This window comes from Manacus candei, unplaced genomic scaffold, assembly GCF_025592945.1.
Source record: "Manacus candei isolate 608988 ecotype Guabito, Panama unplaced genomic scaffold, ASM2559294v1 h1tg000088l, whole genome shotgun sequence".
Taxonomy (NCBI): Eukaryota; Metazoa; Chordata; class Aves; order Passeriformes; family Pipridae; genus Manacus; species Manacus candei.
This window is the reverse complement of record NW_026138136.1, coordinates 3,780,650-3,799,399: the sequence shown is the minus strand read 5'-3', so window position 1 is coordinate 3,799,399 and position 18,750 is coordinate 3,780,650. Positions and strand designations below refer to the sequence as shown.

At 36.0% G+C, this 18,750-nt stretch overlaps 1 protein-coding gene across 1 annotated transcript in view; it reads right to left on the bottom strand.

The window, feature by feature from the left end:
• The window catches only part of LOC127482479 (dynein axonemal heavy chain 5-like), a 158,229-nt gene that overhangs the window by 69,047 nt on the left and 70,432 nt on the right, over positions 1-18,750 (bottom strand). The window contains exons 46-55 of the mRNA XM_051812846.1: positions 17,748-17,937; positions 14,948-15,165; positions 13,732-14,043; positions 8,979-9,068; positions 8,644-8,880; positions 7,967-8,134; positions 3,918-4,124; positions 2,352-2,681; positions 822-1,028; positions 492-734 (exon numbers count right to left, since the gene is read on the bottom strand). Coding sequence (XP_051668806.1) covers positions 492-734; positions 822-1,028; positions 2,352-2,681; positions 3,918-4,124; positions 7,967-8,134; positions 8,644-8,880; positions 8,979-9,068; positions 13,732-14,043; positions 14,948-15,165; positions 17,748-17,937 — 2,202 coding nt within the window. The remainder of the gene's footprint in view (positions 1-491; positions 735-821; positions 1,029-2,351; positions 2,682-3,917; positions 4,125-7,966; positions 8,135-8,643; positions 8,881-8,978; positions 9,069-13,731; positions 14,044-14,947; positions 15,166-17,747; positions 17,938-18,750) is intronic.

Genomic DNA, 18,750 nt, shown 5'->3' with positions numbered 1-18,750 from the left:
TATTTACAGGCTCTCCAAATAGGCTGACAAAGGTAAAATACGAGTACACTATCTACATTTCTTATTCAACTGATATATTTATCTTGGAGCAAGAATTAATCTGAAATGTCCTAAAATCCTACCAAACCACCCAGTCTAAAGCTGAAGAAAGCATCGTGCATCAAGACCTTTGAGAAGGAGGTAACTTACAGGAAAGCAAGATGACAATCACAATGTGCACTGTATAAACAAATTAGTTGTGCTTTGAATTATGCAAAGAATGAGGAAGAGAAGATGAGGAACTGCAAAGAGATGGAATAATTTGTGGGAGCATAGGCAGCTAGAGATGGTAGCATGGCTTCATAGAGTTCATTTGTAAGGCTCTCTGGATGCAAAGCTAGCCATTCTGAGCTATCTCCAAAGTAATGTGATAGAAACACACAAGATCTATTTATCAGTAAGTACAAAAGACCAGGTACTTCCAGTATGAATATAATTACAAACAGCAATACCTTGAAAAATACCAGATCCATCTTTGATCCTCTGACAGTTTCATTGTACTGTTGCATGAACATCTGTAATCTTTCAGCCAAATAATCCAAAGATGGGATAGGCTCGTAAATTTTTGGAGCCTTCAACTCCACATCATCAGGTTCATCTCCGTTAGTCTCTGGGACATCACGCAAGAAATCCACAAAGTATAATTCTGTGCATTTATCTTCAAATAGATTTTGACCATGCTCTACAGAAACAATCTACAACAATACATTAAGGATTTCTTTAGTAATGAAATATGTCATCGGTCTCTTTCTGTCGCAAATACTGAAACACTATTTGCCTACCTTTTCCAGTGTATCTTCAAACCAGTCTTTATCATTTTGGCTGATGAATCTGTCTGCAATAACACGTCTGCACTCATGTTGGAACAAGGCTACCAAAACACTGATGCTCTGGCAGACGTCAGAAGTAACTGTAAGTATTCCTTGCCAAATACGACTGAGGTCTCGTAAATTGAAGATGTAATGAAATTTAGCTGGAGTAGGTAACATCTACAAAATAATGTCACAAACTGTATTCAAATAACTGCTAAAGAAAAATATTTCCTACTTAGTATTAAGTGAGTACGGAAATTTTCACAAACTTCAGTCTTGCCAAGCAGAAATACATGCTTGGCATTTAAGAGGCAATGGTAAAAATGAAGAAATGACAGTAGCCATGAGCAGCTCTTTACTTTCACACAGATTTCATTTGAGTTTCTTTGAATCCTTCAAGTCCCAGAAACATGCACTGAAGAGTAGCCAAGACAGGTTAGTTAATGATGGCATTGAAGGCCACAGTAAAAATGTCAGCACTGCTTAACCTGTGGTGTTGCTCCTGTCCTTTCTTCCAGATCATTTCTCTTACTCTCTTTTGTCCTTTCCCAAAACATGTGAGAAAAGGTTCATGAGGAAAAGGGAAAGTAGATGAGGAAAAGAAAACAGAATAAAAGAGAGAGGAAAAATGATAAAATAATATTTTGGGGGAAATTTACAACTTAGGAAAAGCCAGGTTTTCTCTTTAGGAAGTTAACTAGCAGTATTTCTGTTGAATATACTGGTCAATATTGACTAGCCAATAGTTTCACTAGAAGACTCTCTATTTCTCCCTGTAAGCCAAGTTTATATCTACAGTGAGTTGTTTGTGCAATTCTCACCAACCTTTTCAAGTCTAGAAAATATCATTGAACAAATCCCTATCTCTCTACTACTCTCCTGCACTTTTCTCATTAGAAGAACAAATTTGACACATATTTCTATGATGTAATTTTAATATTTTCAAATTTCGTTCTACACATACAGGTTTTTTGTCTATTTCAAAGTAAAATTTGCTCAGGAATTGAAGTTAAATATTTTTAACATCTGTTTGAAATGGAAAAAGTCAATATTTAGAAATTATAAGTACCAGATCTCATTTGTTTTGAACTGATTCCCTCTCTGTCAAATTTGACTTCTTTTTTTTAATTCAGATCTTTAAAGTTTGTCACAATCCCAAACATCTTTAGAGAAGATTCCTATCTAATTTTTTGTTTCTTGTTCCTTGTGCTCTTGACGTTTACTCAGCCACAAGATCTCTCAATCTTTCTATCAGCTATGCTTACTATATTATACATATATAATGTGATTCTTATATTAGCTATAGAAGACACTGCATGTGATTATGTTTTTAGTCAGCTAAGGAGCTTCTGAGAGCAACCAATTCAGAACAGAGGCATCAGTAAGTAGTTATACACACTGGTCACAACTTCACAATATGAAGTATGAATGCAAACAATAGTTCAAAATGCCTGGCTCAGATGTTTCAAGGCCTTAATAGATAATAATAGGTAATTTTACCTTTTCTTTTGTCATTTGCCAAACCTTTCGACTTGTAGATACTAATGCTGAAGCCAGTTTACATATTTCTGCAGGGAAATGACGTTGTTCACAGAAATAACCTTCAGCTATTGTTTGAAATATTTTATCAATAGAGGAACTAGAAGGCAGTGTGCAGTTGTAGATGGCGAACTGGCGTTTCAGGCGCTGTGGGATGTCATTCCGACCTCCCCCAGGGTGAATCATAGCAGCTACAAACTGGATGTCAATCACATGCGTGAATTCTCCCGGCTTCTCCAAACTGTAGAAACCTTTCTGTTCCATCAGCTGTCTTACAATCTCATTGGTGACCTAGATATCAAAAAAAAAAAAGGAGGAGTTAAGTGTTTCAGGGTCCTCAATACGCAATGTGGCAACCAAGCGTATGCAGTGGATTGGCCACATGTAAGTGCCATGTGATAAGTAGCTGTGGACATGAAGTCAGACATTCAACTAGATTTGTATGATTTTAATTTAAGAACATTCAGCACTTTGAGTTTTCAATCCAGACCATATATTCAGATTGACACAGGCACTTATATAGTGACAAAGAAGGGTTAATTTAGCATGAAGTACAGTCACACATTCACTTGTATAGAGGCAGTGAGAGAGCAGGATTACAGAGCTATACCGGAAGCAGGAAAGTTACTTTTTCTCAGCAGTAATTTTTTTTTTTTTAATTCAGATTTTCAGAATATAGGTCTGTAAGTATCAATACCACAAGACAGCTTGCTAGTCTTGAATGTCAACTGTGATCATAGAATTGTTTAAGTTGGAAAGGACCTTTGAGATCATCAAATCCAACCATTAACCCGGCATTGCCAAGCCCACCACTAAGCCATGTCCCTAAGCGCCACATCCACCTGCCTTTCAAATACTTCCAGGGATGGTGACTCCACCACTTCCCTGGGCATCCAGTTCCAATACTTGACAACCCTTTTGGTGAAGAAATTTTTCCCTGTTATCCAATCTAAATCTCTCCTGCTGCAGCTTGAGGCCATTTTCCCTTTTCCTATTGCTTGTGAGAAGAGATCAACATCCACCCGGCTACAACCTCCTTTTAGGCAGTTGTAGAGAGCAATAATGTCTCCACTGAGCCTTCTTTACTCGAGGCTCAACAACTCTAATTTCCTCAGCCACTCCTCCTAAGTCTTGTTCTCTAGACTCATCACCAGCTTAGATTTCACATAATAGTAACTGCAATTTACAGTCCAGAGCAGATCAAAGAAGGAAATGCTTCCTTTCCCACTCTGGTTCTGAGGACTGCTAGTTTGGAAATTCTACTAGCTCTGCATGCAACCATACCAAAAGGCTTAAAAGCTACAGTGATTGCACTTGTGGTTTGACACTGTTCCTGATCTTTTGGGAATGATAGCTTATTAGTCCTGTCAAAAACCAGCTTGGGGAAATTGTTTTTAGTAAACATACTTGGTCTAGTCCACATTATGATACCGTTTTCCTAAACTGTCCCATTTTTGCAACCCACAGATCAGTACTTCCATCTGCAAAAATGGTAAGACCACCAATTTTCAAATGTTCTCCTTTTACCTGATCACCCCATTCATTAATCACAGGCATGTTGATGTCATCGATAAAGACAGTCATTTTCTTCCCCGATGGAGGACCGTATGTGGTGCCCATTCTTTTATCTAAGTAACTTTCTATGCTCCTTTGGAACATATTTGGTAGAGTTGCAGAAGAAAAGTTTAGGCATTTGGTCAAGTGAACATCAGGATCATACTTGCTTGTAAAATTCTGTAAGACAAACCAATTTAAAGTGCACCAGTAAATCCAGATGAATTCAGCCAAAAGGAGATGCAGACGCACAGCAGCCCTGCAAAAATCTCTGTCCTGCTATTAACTTCAAAATCTCAAAACCCAGTTTATTTCAGATAAATTTACCATCTGCAACTTGAAATTCAAACTGTCGGTTAATGTTTTGCATAAAATTTCTAAGTATTAAAATTTATAAGCTTTTAATAGACTTCACTAAGTGTTACAACAAGTAGATATGTGCCAACTCAAGATGCAAATAAACTTTGCATTAACAATTGTCAGGATTTTTTCTAAATTCAAGCTGTTAGTGATGAACTATTATAGGAGACTGCAAGGAACAAGTGAAAAACCAGATCCTTTTTCATGTTTACACTACAGTAACATATCTTACTACAAAAGCAGTGTAAAGAAATGGTAGTTTAAAATTGAACCCAGTTACATCACATTTACTGATAGTTATCTTTTCTTAATAAGGAAACGAATCCTTGAATTTTATGAATATGTACAATTTCCATAGCTGCTGAGGATACCCTAAAGCAACAAAGTTCCACTCTCTGTATTTAGTGAGGCTTCATAATAAAAATATGTAACCCTGGAGTCACACCAAGGGATATAGGAAATATTTTGTTTAGGAAAATTCTTGGGGCATAAAAATAGTGTTAAAAATTCCATATTTCCAACATAGTTTCTTTTTAAAGATTCTTCTGCAATGATGACAAAGTTGAATATCATTTAAATTCTCATCTACATAAGAGAAATAGAAATGGCTAGAAATATTCCCATTTTGGTACCTCAGAAAAATAAATCTATACCATCGCTGATGAAGTGCTCTAAGAACAACTCCAGTGAAACATACACTCCCTGTGACAACAGAAAGGAAGATACAGCCAAACACCCTCAAAATATTTTGATTAATATTGTTAAACTGTTGATTTTGTTGATATGGTGATTGCAGTTTAAGAAAAGGTGCCCTTCAGAAATAGGTTTTTCTCAGACCTCACACAAATGACAGTTTATACATGCAATGTATATGCAACAGTCCTGTGTTTGGTGAGTACTCTCAACAGGGTTGGTGCAGGTCACTGCTCAGACCTCTCTTTGGCACTCCAACAATTTGTACAAAGCTGATGTACCAGGTGCAGGTGCCTAGGGGTTGGCAGCGGGAGCTGTGGGGCAGCCCCTTGCAAGAAGGGGACGGGGTTCCTCATGCCAGACACAGCCAGACACAGACACTGGCTGTGTCTCCAGCCACCTCCAGCAGATCCACTGGAGACACTCAGCCTGTGTAAGGGCAAAATGCTGCCTGGAAGTTGAGAGAGAGAAGCAGCCCTGCAGATACCAAGGTGAGAATAGAAGGGCAGGAGTTGCTCTAGCAGAGATTCCCTGTAGCCTGTGGTGCAGACCAAGGGGAGGCAGGCTGTACCCCTGCAGCTCATGGAGGTCCACAGGGGAGCAGGTGAATGCCCAAAGGAGCCTGTGACCCTGTGGGAAGCCTGCGCTGGAACTCCTGGAAGGACTTGCAGACCCACGGAGAGAGAAGCCCAGGCTGGAGCAGGTTTTCTGGCAGGACTTGTGACCCTGTGTACTCACACAGGAATAGTACACAAAGAACTTCAGCCCCGGTAAGAACTGTAACCCGTGGAAGGGACCCCATGTTGGAGGAGGAAGCAATGTGAGGACAAAGGAGAGGCAGAGTGGAGCTGTTATGTACTGACTGCAGCCCCCATTCCCCACCCCCTGCACTGCTCTGTGGGGAGGAGGTAGAAGAGTCAGGGATGAAGGAGTTAAGGTGACCCTGGGAAGAAGAGGGGGGTTAGGAGAGGGTGTTTTTAGTATTCTCTTTGATTTTCACCGTCTAATTCAATTTTTAACAAGAAATAAATTTTAAAAGCATTTCCCAAGTCAGATGTTTTCCCCATGACAGTAATTGGTAAGTTGAGATCTCCCTGTCTTTACCTCATCCCCTGTGCTGCTGAGGAAGGGGAGGGAACCAGCAGCTGGGTGGAGGTGTTGCAGCTGGGCAAGGTCAACCCACTGCAACTAGGAATTCTCAAACATTCAAAAAGCATGCATCTGTTTTATTCATGATGGCATTTCAGAATGTTTGCATGGTAACTGTAATATTGCACAGTACATAAACGAGAACTATCTTCGAAAAAGAAGAGGTTGTCGAATGGGATTGTTCTTGTTAGTTAAACAATCAGAGAATTTTCAATTATCTTAGATTCATATTAAATTTTTGATTTTTTGCAATTTGTAAATTAATAATACAGAGATTAAAGATCACAAATTAACATTCCATTATAAATTCTTTTTTTATTATTTATACTGACAACTTACTCAATATTGAAGATTACTACCTGAAGTGTTCAATATTAAAATTGTTTTACTTTCTCATGAAACCAACTACTTAATCTGAACATTTTTTTTCCACAGGGTGTAGGAAAGTAAAATTCTACACAAGGTGAAAGCAGAAGCGGAACAGTTGTGAACGCAGATAACACTCACTCCTAACCTTAAATGAGATCAAATGTCTACTGACATTATGCTCTCTTGTGTAATGAACATACTTTGCTCTACAGCATAGACTCAGAGTAAGCAACTCCCAAGAATCAACTCCAATTATTTTTAGGGACAGGAATGGCAGCTGAAGCCTGGAGGTTGCCAGTATCTGGACAAAATCCAGCATGCAGAATATCAAGACCACCACCCAGACCCCGCCTCTTCACTCTGCTAAAATAGTTCTCCAGCTGGTGCCAGGAACAGAAGTTGACATTACACCGGCATGCATGTTGGCAACGACAGCCAAGTTGAAAAAGTAGTATTAATGGCTGCTGGCATGGGTACAACTTGCTTTATGTCAGGGCTCAGAAAGCACATGGCTGGAGGGCATAAAATGGCTCCAGATTTTAAGAAAGCCAAAGGTCAGTTTAGGCCAGTGTTTTTCAGCTATTTTCAATTTCAAGACCTCTGTGAATCCTCCCGTGGAGGTACAGATGCCTGTACGGCAAATTCAGCTGTCCCAACAGCAGATCAGTTTTATTTAGCTACCTCTTATTGATCAAAGAGTCTACAGACTCCCCTGGACAACAGAGACACCATGCTGAAAACTATTACACTCACATTTTTTCGAGTAAGGGATGCCAAGTTTGGAATGACATGTGAGTTTGTTCAGCCTTTCAATTATTGACTTTTCTGTAGTAAATCATTAATATTTGTAAGTAACATATGTTTAACCTGCACTATTTTATAATACAGAAACATTTATTTGTTAATTTAATGATAATCCTGTTTTGGTTTTTTTTCTAAAGAACATAATGGCATTTTCAGTGAAGAAATTGAGAGAGCAGATAATAATAAATTTACCCTCTGAAAACCACCCTGAGTAAAGGAGTTCTTTCTCTTCAGTTTGGTTTGTGAAGAAAGACTGCAACAGAGGCGTACAAAAGATCAGTTCACATTTGGCACCACTGACAAAGCACAGGAAAATTAAAAATCTTCCAAGGATCAATATTTTCTTAGCAAAATCTCCAGTTTGACCTCTCAAAAGAAACGAAAGCATATGAAAGAGCATTTATCACATGACCTTGTGGCCACAGTTATCAAAGCTTAAAAGAAACCTTTATATTAAAATGTAGATACTTAGGGTTTTTTGCTTGTAGTCCATGTGAGTACTGGCAAAAGGCCTCAGTAAGAATGCTAGTATGTAATTTGAAGACAAATCAAACTACTCTTAGATTTCAATTTAACATTTATGCCAATGTCAATTATTGTGATGTTAACATACAAATATATTACATATGTTTTTCCATTCCACCTACCTTAATCATAACTGTTTTTGCGGTTCCCTGTTCCCCAATTAGCAGAACAGCTTTTCCTTGCCTCATGATAGTGTGCATTAGAAAGTCTGTTCGGACACTGTCTACGTTTGGAACTAGAATGGAAGTATATTCTGGTACTGAATCTTTAGGATAAATATATTCAGGGACCTGCATAAGAAAGAAATGCATAAATTTTGAGAAATTCTACCTGCCCAAGAATCACTTTGCATCAGAACACAAAATCAAATGTACTTGATAAAATTTACATTAGCAAAACTTTTCTTCCTGAAAGCCAAGCATCCATTTATAATCAATCAGTGCCTTTCCCAGCTTTTCTAAAAGGGTTTTAGACTAACAGGATATTTTCATTCCACTATTCTCTAGTACATGCTAAAATGTTTTTGTTGCTGGGAGTTCTTTAACAGCAGACAGTAGACAAAGCTAAGATCACTTCTGTTTCACTTCCAAAGCTATTTCAAATACATGTTTCTATTCTCTGCCTAAGATACTTATGGAGAAAAGAAAAACATATTTCAAAAAAGAAACTCTCAAACATTTGGTAGGATTAATCTTCCTAACCAAATTATGTAGGGTTTGAAACAATAAAATAATACGTCTCTTACAAAATACATTTTCTATACTCATTTAGAAAGCTTAGCATGTTGCAGCATACAAACCTTCTTTGACCAGTGCTCCCACTGGCCACAGGAATCAATACCAAATTCGAACATGGTTTCTTCTTCATTCACAGCTGGTAGTTCTTTCACTGCAGAGTGCTTCCGTAGGAACAGCTCCATTTTCAGCTTGTCATCTGGTTCCAAAAGAGCTCCGGCTGACCACATCACAGCGAAAATGAACAAGCGAGCAAGATGTTTCTCACTGAGCTGCTTCTCATCTCGGTCAGACAGTAAACCCTGCAAAGCAGATGCAATATGTAACTACAGCCCTCCTTGAACAATGTCCCAGCACAAATAACAGAATCAGAGAAAGAAAAGCGGAATGCTGTATCTACCTGTAGGAGGTCAATAGCTTGTTTGATGTACATGCATTCTAAAATCGACATTTTTGGTGTCACAGCAGAAAAAACAAAATCCATCACATCCTGGAAAGAAAAAAAAACATCATTCAACAATTCGTTTACCAGTTTCAATGGTATGATTTATATTTAGATTAGACCAATTTCTTAATTTTAAATATATTCTAAACTTTATCCCAAATAATATTTTTCCTCATTTCTGGGATTACAAATATTCAGACTTAGATCATGAATTTTTTAATAACAATAACATATTAGAAAAATAACTTTGAAGTAACACAGTCAGAACTATTCATATGAGATCCATACAGGAATTTCCTGACAACAGCTTGAAGACTGCTTTTCAGTTTCATCAGGGATCTCCACTGGAGATTTTAATCTACCATTGCCATTTTTGTGGTAGGAGGATAAAAGTACTAGAATTGCTGTAATGATATGTATATATATATATATACACACATATATATATAAAATCACAGAATCACAGAAGATGACAAGTTGGAAGGGACCTACAAGGATCATCGAGTCCAATGCATAACTTCACCACTATAAATTTCTGTCTATCTGATCTGTTCTGACTGCATCATAATGTCTCTCTTGAAACCAGTACTCTCATTTTCCTGTAGAATCCTGACAGGATTCAAAGGGAATTTTGGAATTCATTTTAATGGAACTTGACTTTCCTCATGTTTCTTCCTAGTGATGGCTACCATGCCTGCCTTTGTCAAGTGTTCTGAAACATCTTGAGTAAAGTTTCAAATTGATGTAAAGTTCTATCTGAGATTTGCAGTGCAGAATTGTTTTATAATATCAACTGCCATCCCTAATACAGATTGATATAAATTATAGCCTATTTGCACCTTCATTTAACAATCTTTAATATAATTCCCTCCTTATAGGTTCCATTTGCCTTCATAATCTTTGGAAATCAATGCTGCCTGCTCATTCTGAGAAGTGAAAATATGGGAGACAATAATTTTGGAGGAATTCCGTTAATAGTTGTCATGTCCTGTAAGGGAGAAGGCTTTTGATCACCCAAAGATGTAAACAATTACTTAGATATTTTTTAAAAATCACTGAGCTGTTTAACCACATACTCACCAGCTTTGTTTCAATTTTCAGTTTAATGTTTGCCGCTAAAGTTCTCTAAGGACTCTATGCTGATATTTATTGGCACAGAGACTGAATCAAGATTTTTACCCATCCACAAGGAGAGTGGGAAATTGAAGTCTAAAGACTTTTAGAATTTGGACCTAAATCTCACTGAGATTCAGCTTCTTCATCTGTAAAATAGACTAGATGTCTCATAGGGCACCGTAAATTGTTTAATAATTGATTTGACACACACAGAATAAAGATATTTCATGCATCAAAGTATTCTGTACTGTCAAGAGCCCAATTTTCACCAGAACTAGTTTTATGGTGTTTATGATTCCAGTGAGGTTTCTTATTCCAGTGAGGTAATTCTAATTCTTTCAGTTTATGAAAAAAAAAAAAAAATCAGTTCTACACACGCTAGTATGTTATTACTACTACGATTTTTAAAACAATACATGGCTGAAAAGAGGATACAAGATCAAGACAGAAATTTGCATGGATTGTTGGGACAGAGGGACTGGAAAATGAATTGCGTCGCGACAAATACACACAAGTTGTGAAGAATTTGGATCAGAAATTTGCTATCCCTTACAATGAGATTGAAAAATTAAGTCATATGCTAAAAACTCGGATGAAAAGGAGATCCTTTTCCACAGAGTACAATCGCTATGGAACTCAGTGGACTCTACAACACTCTTCAGGACATGATGCTAGCAACATACTCAAAGGGTTTAGACAAGCACAAGAACAACTCAATAATCTAAAGTTACTAATATTTGTAACATTAATTTTAACATCGGCATTAAAATATTAAATTTAAGAAACTCTTTGGATTACATATTCACTTTTATGCTCCAGGGGCAATACCAGCCTTTACACAAATTGGATTAGTGTGAGATCTAATGTGGAGGGATGAATTAGTCACATCTGAAACTTAAGTTCCTACTAGACTTTTTTTCATTTAAACAGTACATAGACATGCTGAAACTTAAGTTACTCAAATAGCATCCATCACTGGTTTGAGCTTCACACTTTACAGGTAAACTTAGTAACACCACCCACGTAATTATTTTAATTATTTCAGTTTTTTGAAACTGTCTCAGAGAATTACTTCCATTAGCAAAGCAATTCTGTTGCTTACAGGTAGCAGCATCATTTACAAACAAGGAAGTGGCAATAGAGCTTCTAAATTTAAGAGAGTAGAGATTTTTACAGGGGAGTTTACTTGAAAGTATTGCTAAGCAGGAAATGTTGCTGACAAGAAAAGGAGGGTGAAAATCCAACCCTTCAATCACTATTTTAAAAAAATCCTGTGGAAATACAAAAGGACTCTAAGATAATCTTAAATCAAAATAAGGTTGGTTTGGGGGATTGTTTGGGGTAGAGGGTTTTGTCTTTTGTATTTTGGGTTGGGGTTATTTTTAATCTATCCTTGTCTTCAGACTACCTCCTGACCTTTTTTTTTATATATGTATAAAAACCGGTGACTTACAATGCAATTTATAACATCCATAAAAAGAATAAATACATTCTTGCCACTGATTCACAACTATTATTCTCTAATTAGTTTCCTCCTCCATTACTGCTCCTTGCTGTACCTTTATTAACAATGATTTTATCTGACATGAAGACTTTCAGTGACAAATACTGTTTTGGTTATCATAAAAAATGAGAGCTGCTTGTAAGCAAATTGGAATTACTAGAGCGATTGTCTTCTTTATTTTGGTTGAATTTAAATTGATTTCAAAAAGTCTCTATATGTCTACTTAAAGACTGAGTCTCCTTGATTACTCCATTTCCATCTATAGCCTAATCTTCATTTTCTTCGAAAAATCAGATATTTGTAAGATATTTATACCCATTCTCTTCTTAATACTAGCATTAAATTCACCAAGGTCTATACTTCGGGTTTGGCTACCACTGCTGATGCACTATTTAAAAAATTTTCTTTTTAAATTTTATGATTTTTTTATGGTTTGAATTTTATCTTTTTTTATGTAGGAGAAAATAATAACTATAAAAAGAGACATGTGAACACAAAAGTAGTTGTTACTCTCATCTGTAAAATCACTTTTATTGTTTCTATTATTTGAGAAGCAAAGACAGCACATTAAAAGTGAAAGAAAACTGCCAGCATGACAGCTTTCATTTACATTTTGATAGTTCTAAACACAGCCTTCAGCACTGAAGTAACTTCATATTTCACTGCATTTTCATCTCTCAATCTAATAAAATACATATTTTTCTGGACTTTATTGCTATTGCTTCAGGCTTGGGCATTTTAAATGTTGTTATTATGTTTTCAGAGCAAGTTGTAGCATAAAATATAGATAGAATTGTGGCAAAGAAGCAGTAAATTGACCTACATATACATTACTTTGGAAGCATATTTTAAAATTCATTATCAGAATTGTTTTTCTTGCTACTGCAGTAAATACTATGTCATATCATTATGTTTTGGAGATAGAACAAAATGAATAGCTTGTTAAACATTGGTTTTAAAGTAAATGGGCACTGAAATGAAAAGTATTCGTAAGAAGACATTTGTTAACATTCAGGGCATTCCAAACCTATATCAATCATTGCTTTTATCGTGATTTATTTCTGAAATGTCACTCAAAGTTCATTAAAAACTGCATATTTAAAATACAACAGCAATTAAAAATATTACAGGAGAAAACCCTGTGAAATCCAACACCAATTACACAAGTAAACTGGCAGGAGCAAGCTGATGGGAAACACAAGTATATGGGCAGTTGCATTTACTTTGCAGATGTTGAGGAAATCAGAAGATAAGAAAAGATAAGAACAGTGACAGAATTGCAAAGACAAAACTATTTCTTCAGAAAGTTCCAAAGCAAAAATAAATATTTCAATGTAATTGGAAAAGTATACTATTGAGATTATGCTTCTATACCCACTATTGAGTGCAACCATCCATAATATTATGAAACTTTCTAATGATTCAGTAAGCCAAAGCCAAATGGAGGTGGAAAAACATTCAGAATTCTTACTTTGGATCTACTGATTGAACACAATTTAGTCAGACAATGTATCAAAGAGATGCCATTTCAAAAATTTCCTTTGGAAGAGAAACATGGATAACAAAATCATAAGAGGCAACTATAGCCACCTACGCTGAGCTTGGAACAGCACAGAATAGCACATACACACTACCCCAGATTAATTCAAATTATAGCATGTCTTTTAAAAATAACTAAAGGACCAAACGCATTCCTGTTTTACCAGAGTAAATCTAGTTCAATTTCTTTCTGAATTTCCTTCTTTATATTTAAAACAAACAAGTTTGCACACTTCCTTTGTGTATTCTAACAAGAATTAAAATTACAAGCAAAGAGAATATCTGTTTTGCCAATATGCAATATAAAATAATCACAGGTTTAACAATTCTTTGCCAACTGAAGTACGCCAACAAACAAAAACATCCAAATTATTCATCTGTTATAGTTTCAGTCATTCATTAATGTTAGAGATTATCTTCTCTCTCTTTTTTTTTTACATAAACAAAGAGATGGAAATAATTGAAAAAGCACTTAGGAAGAAACAATGCTTCATTAAATAAAGAATAAGAAATGCAATTTTTTTCCCCCCAAAGTTGTTAATTCAGTACCTGAAATACAGCATTGAAGCAATTCCATAGGACATCAGAGTACCTAACAGGTAGCGTTTGCAGCCAAGCCTTTAAAATAGGTTTCCAGTCTAACACTGAGGAACTCATGAAGACCATCCCATTACGAGAAACTGTTGCAGGGGAAGCATTGTCAATGTTGTGAGGTTCAAAAATAATTTTGCAATTGGGGGACATTGGAATACGATCTCCATTGGCCAAAGTAAGGGTCTTATTATCATCCAGAACAGAGTTCAGATTTTCAATCCATATTGCATCAACAGGTCCATCCAAAACTATCCAGATATGCTCACCCTCAAAAAAAAAAAGAGAGACACACACATGCAGCTTTACTGAATTGACCAAAAATACACATTTACTTAATATCAGAGAATGTACTCTTGGATATAAATAATGAGTCATAATTTGGTGCTCAGCACGAAATGCAATTTTTACCATTTGTTCAGTGGTTCCTTTGTGGTCTTGTGTCACACAAAAAAAGGATATTAAAGAATAGTGACAAAAATTGATTTGCACTGTACTAAGCACAAAGTTGTACCTTTCTTCTACAAAAGTACATCAGCCAGCCCAGCATCCATATTGCTGGATGAAAACATTTCCCATAAAATGCACTCACAGACACAGGCACAAAGTGAGTCCTTGTGGGATGTTACACAAGTATTTCATGTAAGGCTTCCCATTTTCCAAGTGAGAACTAAGTGACTTTTCAGAAGATCTGAGCATAATCATGATTCCATGAAACATGATCTGCAGGTTTGATAGCAGAATTGGGAAATGCCTATATTGATTTCTTACCAAAGCCTCTTGCATTCTGATATAACCAGTGAAATACAGTGGCAATGACATAAAACCAGAGAGGAGAAAATTAACTTTCCTGTCCTCACGTCAAAACATGAACAGACTCTACTTTTGTGTTTGAATGGTAGGACTACCTGCTTACAGAAGGAAGCATATCCCTTAAAATCTTTTCCAAATTAATTCTGGAACCTCAAATGCTTGGGAAGCCTAGTGTTATCTGGCATATATATGTAATTCTGACTCTTGTGTACATTGAGCTCATTAGACGCAAAGCAAAACTAACACTGCATATTCCCATTTGATTCAATAACGGAAGATCTCTCGATAAATGACAGGTAATGAGACCTTACGGAAACAGTATTAAACAACTTTATTAACATCATGATACAATATCCATTACCTTCTTTGCTTTTAAAGTTTTTCTCCATAATGTAGAGAAAATACCATCTGTCCAGTCATTTGTAGCAACATCAAGGGTGCCAAACATCTGGGAAGCTGTGATTGCCTTTGGGTTCATTCTCATCTCTTTATGAGGAGCACCGCAATCTGTCATTGCTTTCATCAAAATATTAATGCATTTTGTCTTTCCTGCACCAGTTGGACCTAGAGTCATCATACCTTAAAACAATACAAACATGGTTTAAAATGAAATGTCAGTATGTCATGCTACTATTTAATGGTTCATCGCATCAATGACATTTATTTTATTTTTACCAAAAGCCAATACAAAAGGATGTTTCTCACTCCAGTTAATGTTGATTGAAACAGAATTTGAAAATATTATTAAAAGGTCTCTATAACTGTCTGCTCTATTATGATAGGCAAGCCTATGTGGGTCTGTATCCTCCCTCAGGCAGTTCTTTTCCTTTTCCTAATGAGAAAACACAACTGTCTTTTGATGTTTGCATGCAATGACATTGACATGACTGGTGGCAAACAAAGCCAGTAATTTCTAAATATATTTAATGAGAATGGGTAACTTCCAATGATATACAAAATCGAGTGTATCTTTCTGAAGAAAAAGTAACAAAAATATGTACCTGCATCCATCCATGATGACATTTTAATACATCTTTCTTACGTAAAACCAGTTAGCAGCAACGACACTTAATTTCATCAGTGTATACTTACGTTGCCTGAGGAAAATGAATCATGTCTCCAACAATAAATTGAGCCTACAGTTGAACTTTTTTAGTTATGTTTTCTAAATCACCTATTCAAGATGCCCAGAATCCATCCAAAATCAGATGGAACATTCAAACTGAGAATTCTAAAGTCATTTGGGGGAGCTAGATAACTCCTATTAACCCTAAAGGCAACTGGACAACATAATCCTTGTTGAAAATGTCATCAACAAAGGTATCAACAGAACAATCCCAAAACCTAGTTACAAACCTAATCCAACACAATCCAGATTGTTTGATGTTTTCTCTAAAACTAAAGGGAGTGGGATGTTCTCCAAAACAATCTGAGGACCCAGAAAATCACTTCCTTGTGCTATATGTTACATGTGGGGAAATCTAATACGAACCCTTCAATGTTAACGGAATGGTCTTTCTGCTGGTTTCAACAGTATTTCAATCAAAATTGTTATGCCAAACAGACTTCAGGATCCATGCACTGAATCTCCATGCATACATGAGTGTGTGTGTGTGTACAAGCAGTTCATGTGCACATACTGCCTCTATTTCAACTAAGAGAAGTCATACGTTTTAGAAATTTTTTTTCTTGATTTTTTGAAATCCCATGGCAACCTCTCCATAAATCCAAGCATCAATGAGTAGGAAGTCATGAAAATAATCTTTTTCCCTTCATACAATAACTTCTGTCATAGAAAGGCCTGAGTATCCAACTGTTTGGCCGATTGGAACTACATGACCTAGGAATAGTAGGGATGTGTAGAGAGAAGAGGCATCTAAGCAGAATGTCACAGTGGATCCTGAATATTTTTGAGGAATAGTGAATTTGTGGTGTCTCACAGATCAAACAGCTTCTTCTAAGAAGAGGTACGTTTAATCATGACTGAAATCATTAAAATTTCTGTGGTTCTTAAATAGAAATAGTTGTTATGGTTTGATATAGAACACTGAATCCAGCTATCTGGATGTAAATTATTAACTCTGCACAGTACAAACCAGTTCTTTGGTCTAACCAATAATCTGAGTTAAAAGTTTGAGGCATTAAGGACTCAGACTGTGCTATGTGAATGAGTATTTCCTTTAATTTGTTTTATTAGTTTAAGCTTACTATTCTTTCATTATGACATGATAGGGGAGAATAAGAAGGATGACATTTTCATAAATCTTTGCTCCTTTAGTAACATTTCCTTTATATTTTCCCTTATTATATTAAAAAGTCATTAGTTGTTAGAGGTTAGGGGCATGGGGGGCATTTCAAAGCTGGGATACTTTTTTTTCCACTCAGCTATGAATTGCAAACCTGGATTTAGTACTGTCTTTGATACCCTTCCTAGGACAGGATATAATTTTGTGCACTGTAAAAATGCATTTTCATAGAATCACAGAATGGTTGAGGCTGAAAGGAACCTCTGGAGCCTGTCTTGTCCAACTCCCCTGGTCCAGTAGGAGGCAGGCTTATTTCTCCTCAGTATAAATGGCAAGAATCAATCACAAAGAAAACACTTGAACTTACATAGCTCTCACATCTTAATCACAGAATATTCTGAGTTGGAAGGGACCCACAAGGATCATTGAGTCCAGCTCTTAAGTTAATGACCCATACAGGTCACAACCCTGGTGTTCATTGTATCGCATGCATGGTAGAATCTATAAAAGTAAAGGTTTGAGAGGTGATCTTCTCAGCATTAAAATCTCACAGTAAGATTAAACTTGAGCTTCGTGACTGAGCTCTGAGGGCAACAACTGTTTTCAGAACACTAAACAAAATCACTGTCTCTGGATTCTAATGTATACATTTTAACTTGTTCTGTAGAAATTTCAATCACTGAAGGCCACACTCATATTTCCCATAAAAATGTAACACAACAAAGCTAAAATCTGCATTGCACACTAAAAAAAGGTCATAACTGCTTCATGGTAAAATATCCACACAGGCTTTAAAAATACACCTGTTCAATTTAAAAACAATTTTTTCATGAAACTAATCTGCATTCTGTAGCAGATAATATTAAAAAAAATATTGCTTTTATGCAGTCTCAAAACCTCATCTAGCATGCTAACCATGTCGGACTTGTTGAGTTTCATACAGCTGAATAAGTTTAAGTATCCATGGTGGATGATGAATAAGCCCTGCTTTCTCTGTCTGTTTTTGGATGGCTGACTGTAGTTCAGGATACCCAGCTTTATCCAGAGTAATTCCAGGGAATAGGTCATTAATGAGACTCATAAATAAAGGTTCATCTTCATCCACCTGTGAAGGACAAAGTAGGGGAAAATACATTATTTATTTATCAAAATTATTATTATAGCTGTAAACAATCTTCAAGAACATGCCATTTAAAAGAGGAAAGTAGAAAATATAATCTTTTCCAAAGAAAATATTATAATTATCCACGAGTTTTATGAAGTGAATTTCATACAATGCAATTACAAGTAGTAATTTCTATATTAAATACTTAAAGTTTATAAAAATGTTAACACCTTAATATAGTTTTCTTCAATATATACATACACACACACATTTCTTCATTTGTTACATAAGTTTGCAAGATTTATTCCAATCATATTTTGCCTGAGAATTTTTATAATTTTTTCCTTCTGTAAATCACTGAAGCACTGCTATAGGTTTGAACACATGTACCACTGCACTGAATAGATGAACATCAGAAAAAGAGTAATTGACTCCATCACAAAACTGACTCTCAAGGTAAATACGCAGGGTCTAGACAGGCTATAACCTTTTAATTACAGCAATAAAAAGAAAGATGAATACTTTAAATAGTATTATTGAAAGACATTAGATTACACAAGTAGGCGTTAGCTGCTTCCAATTACCTCACTTACTGTAATTCTTAAGATGATCTGAAAAGGCAACAGACTCCCAAGAAATACATAAATTGAAATTCTGGATTAAGAAGAGTCTTTGATGACATTATTAAAAGTTCATACAATGTATTCTTCCTTTCTCTCCTTAGAGCAGAAAGAATTAGAAACAAGAGCCAATTAGAGGATCAGGTAGGTCCCCTAGGGTCTGATGGTATATCCACTGATTTTTTTCAGCTAA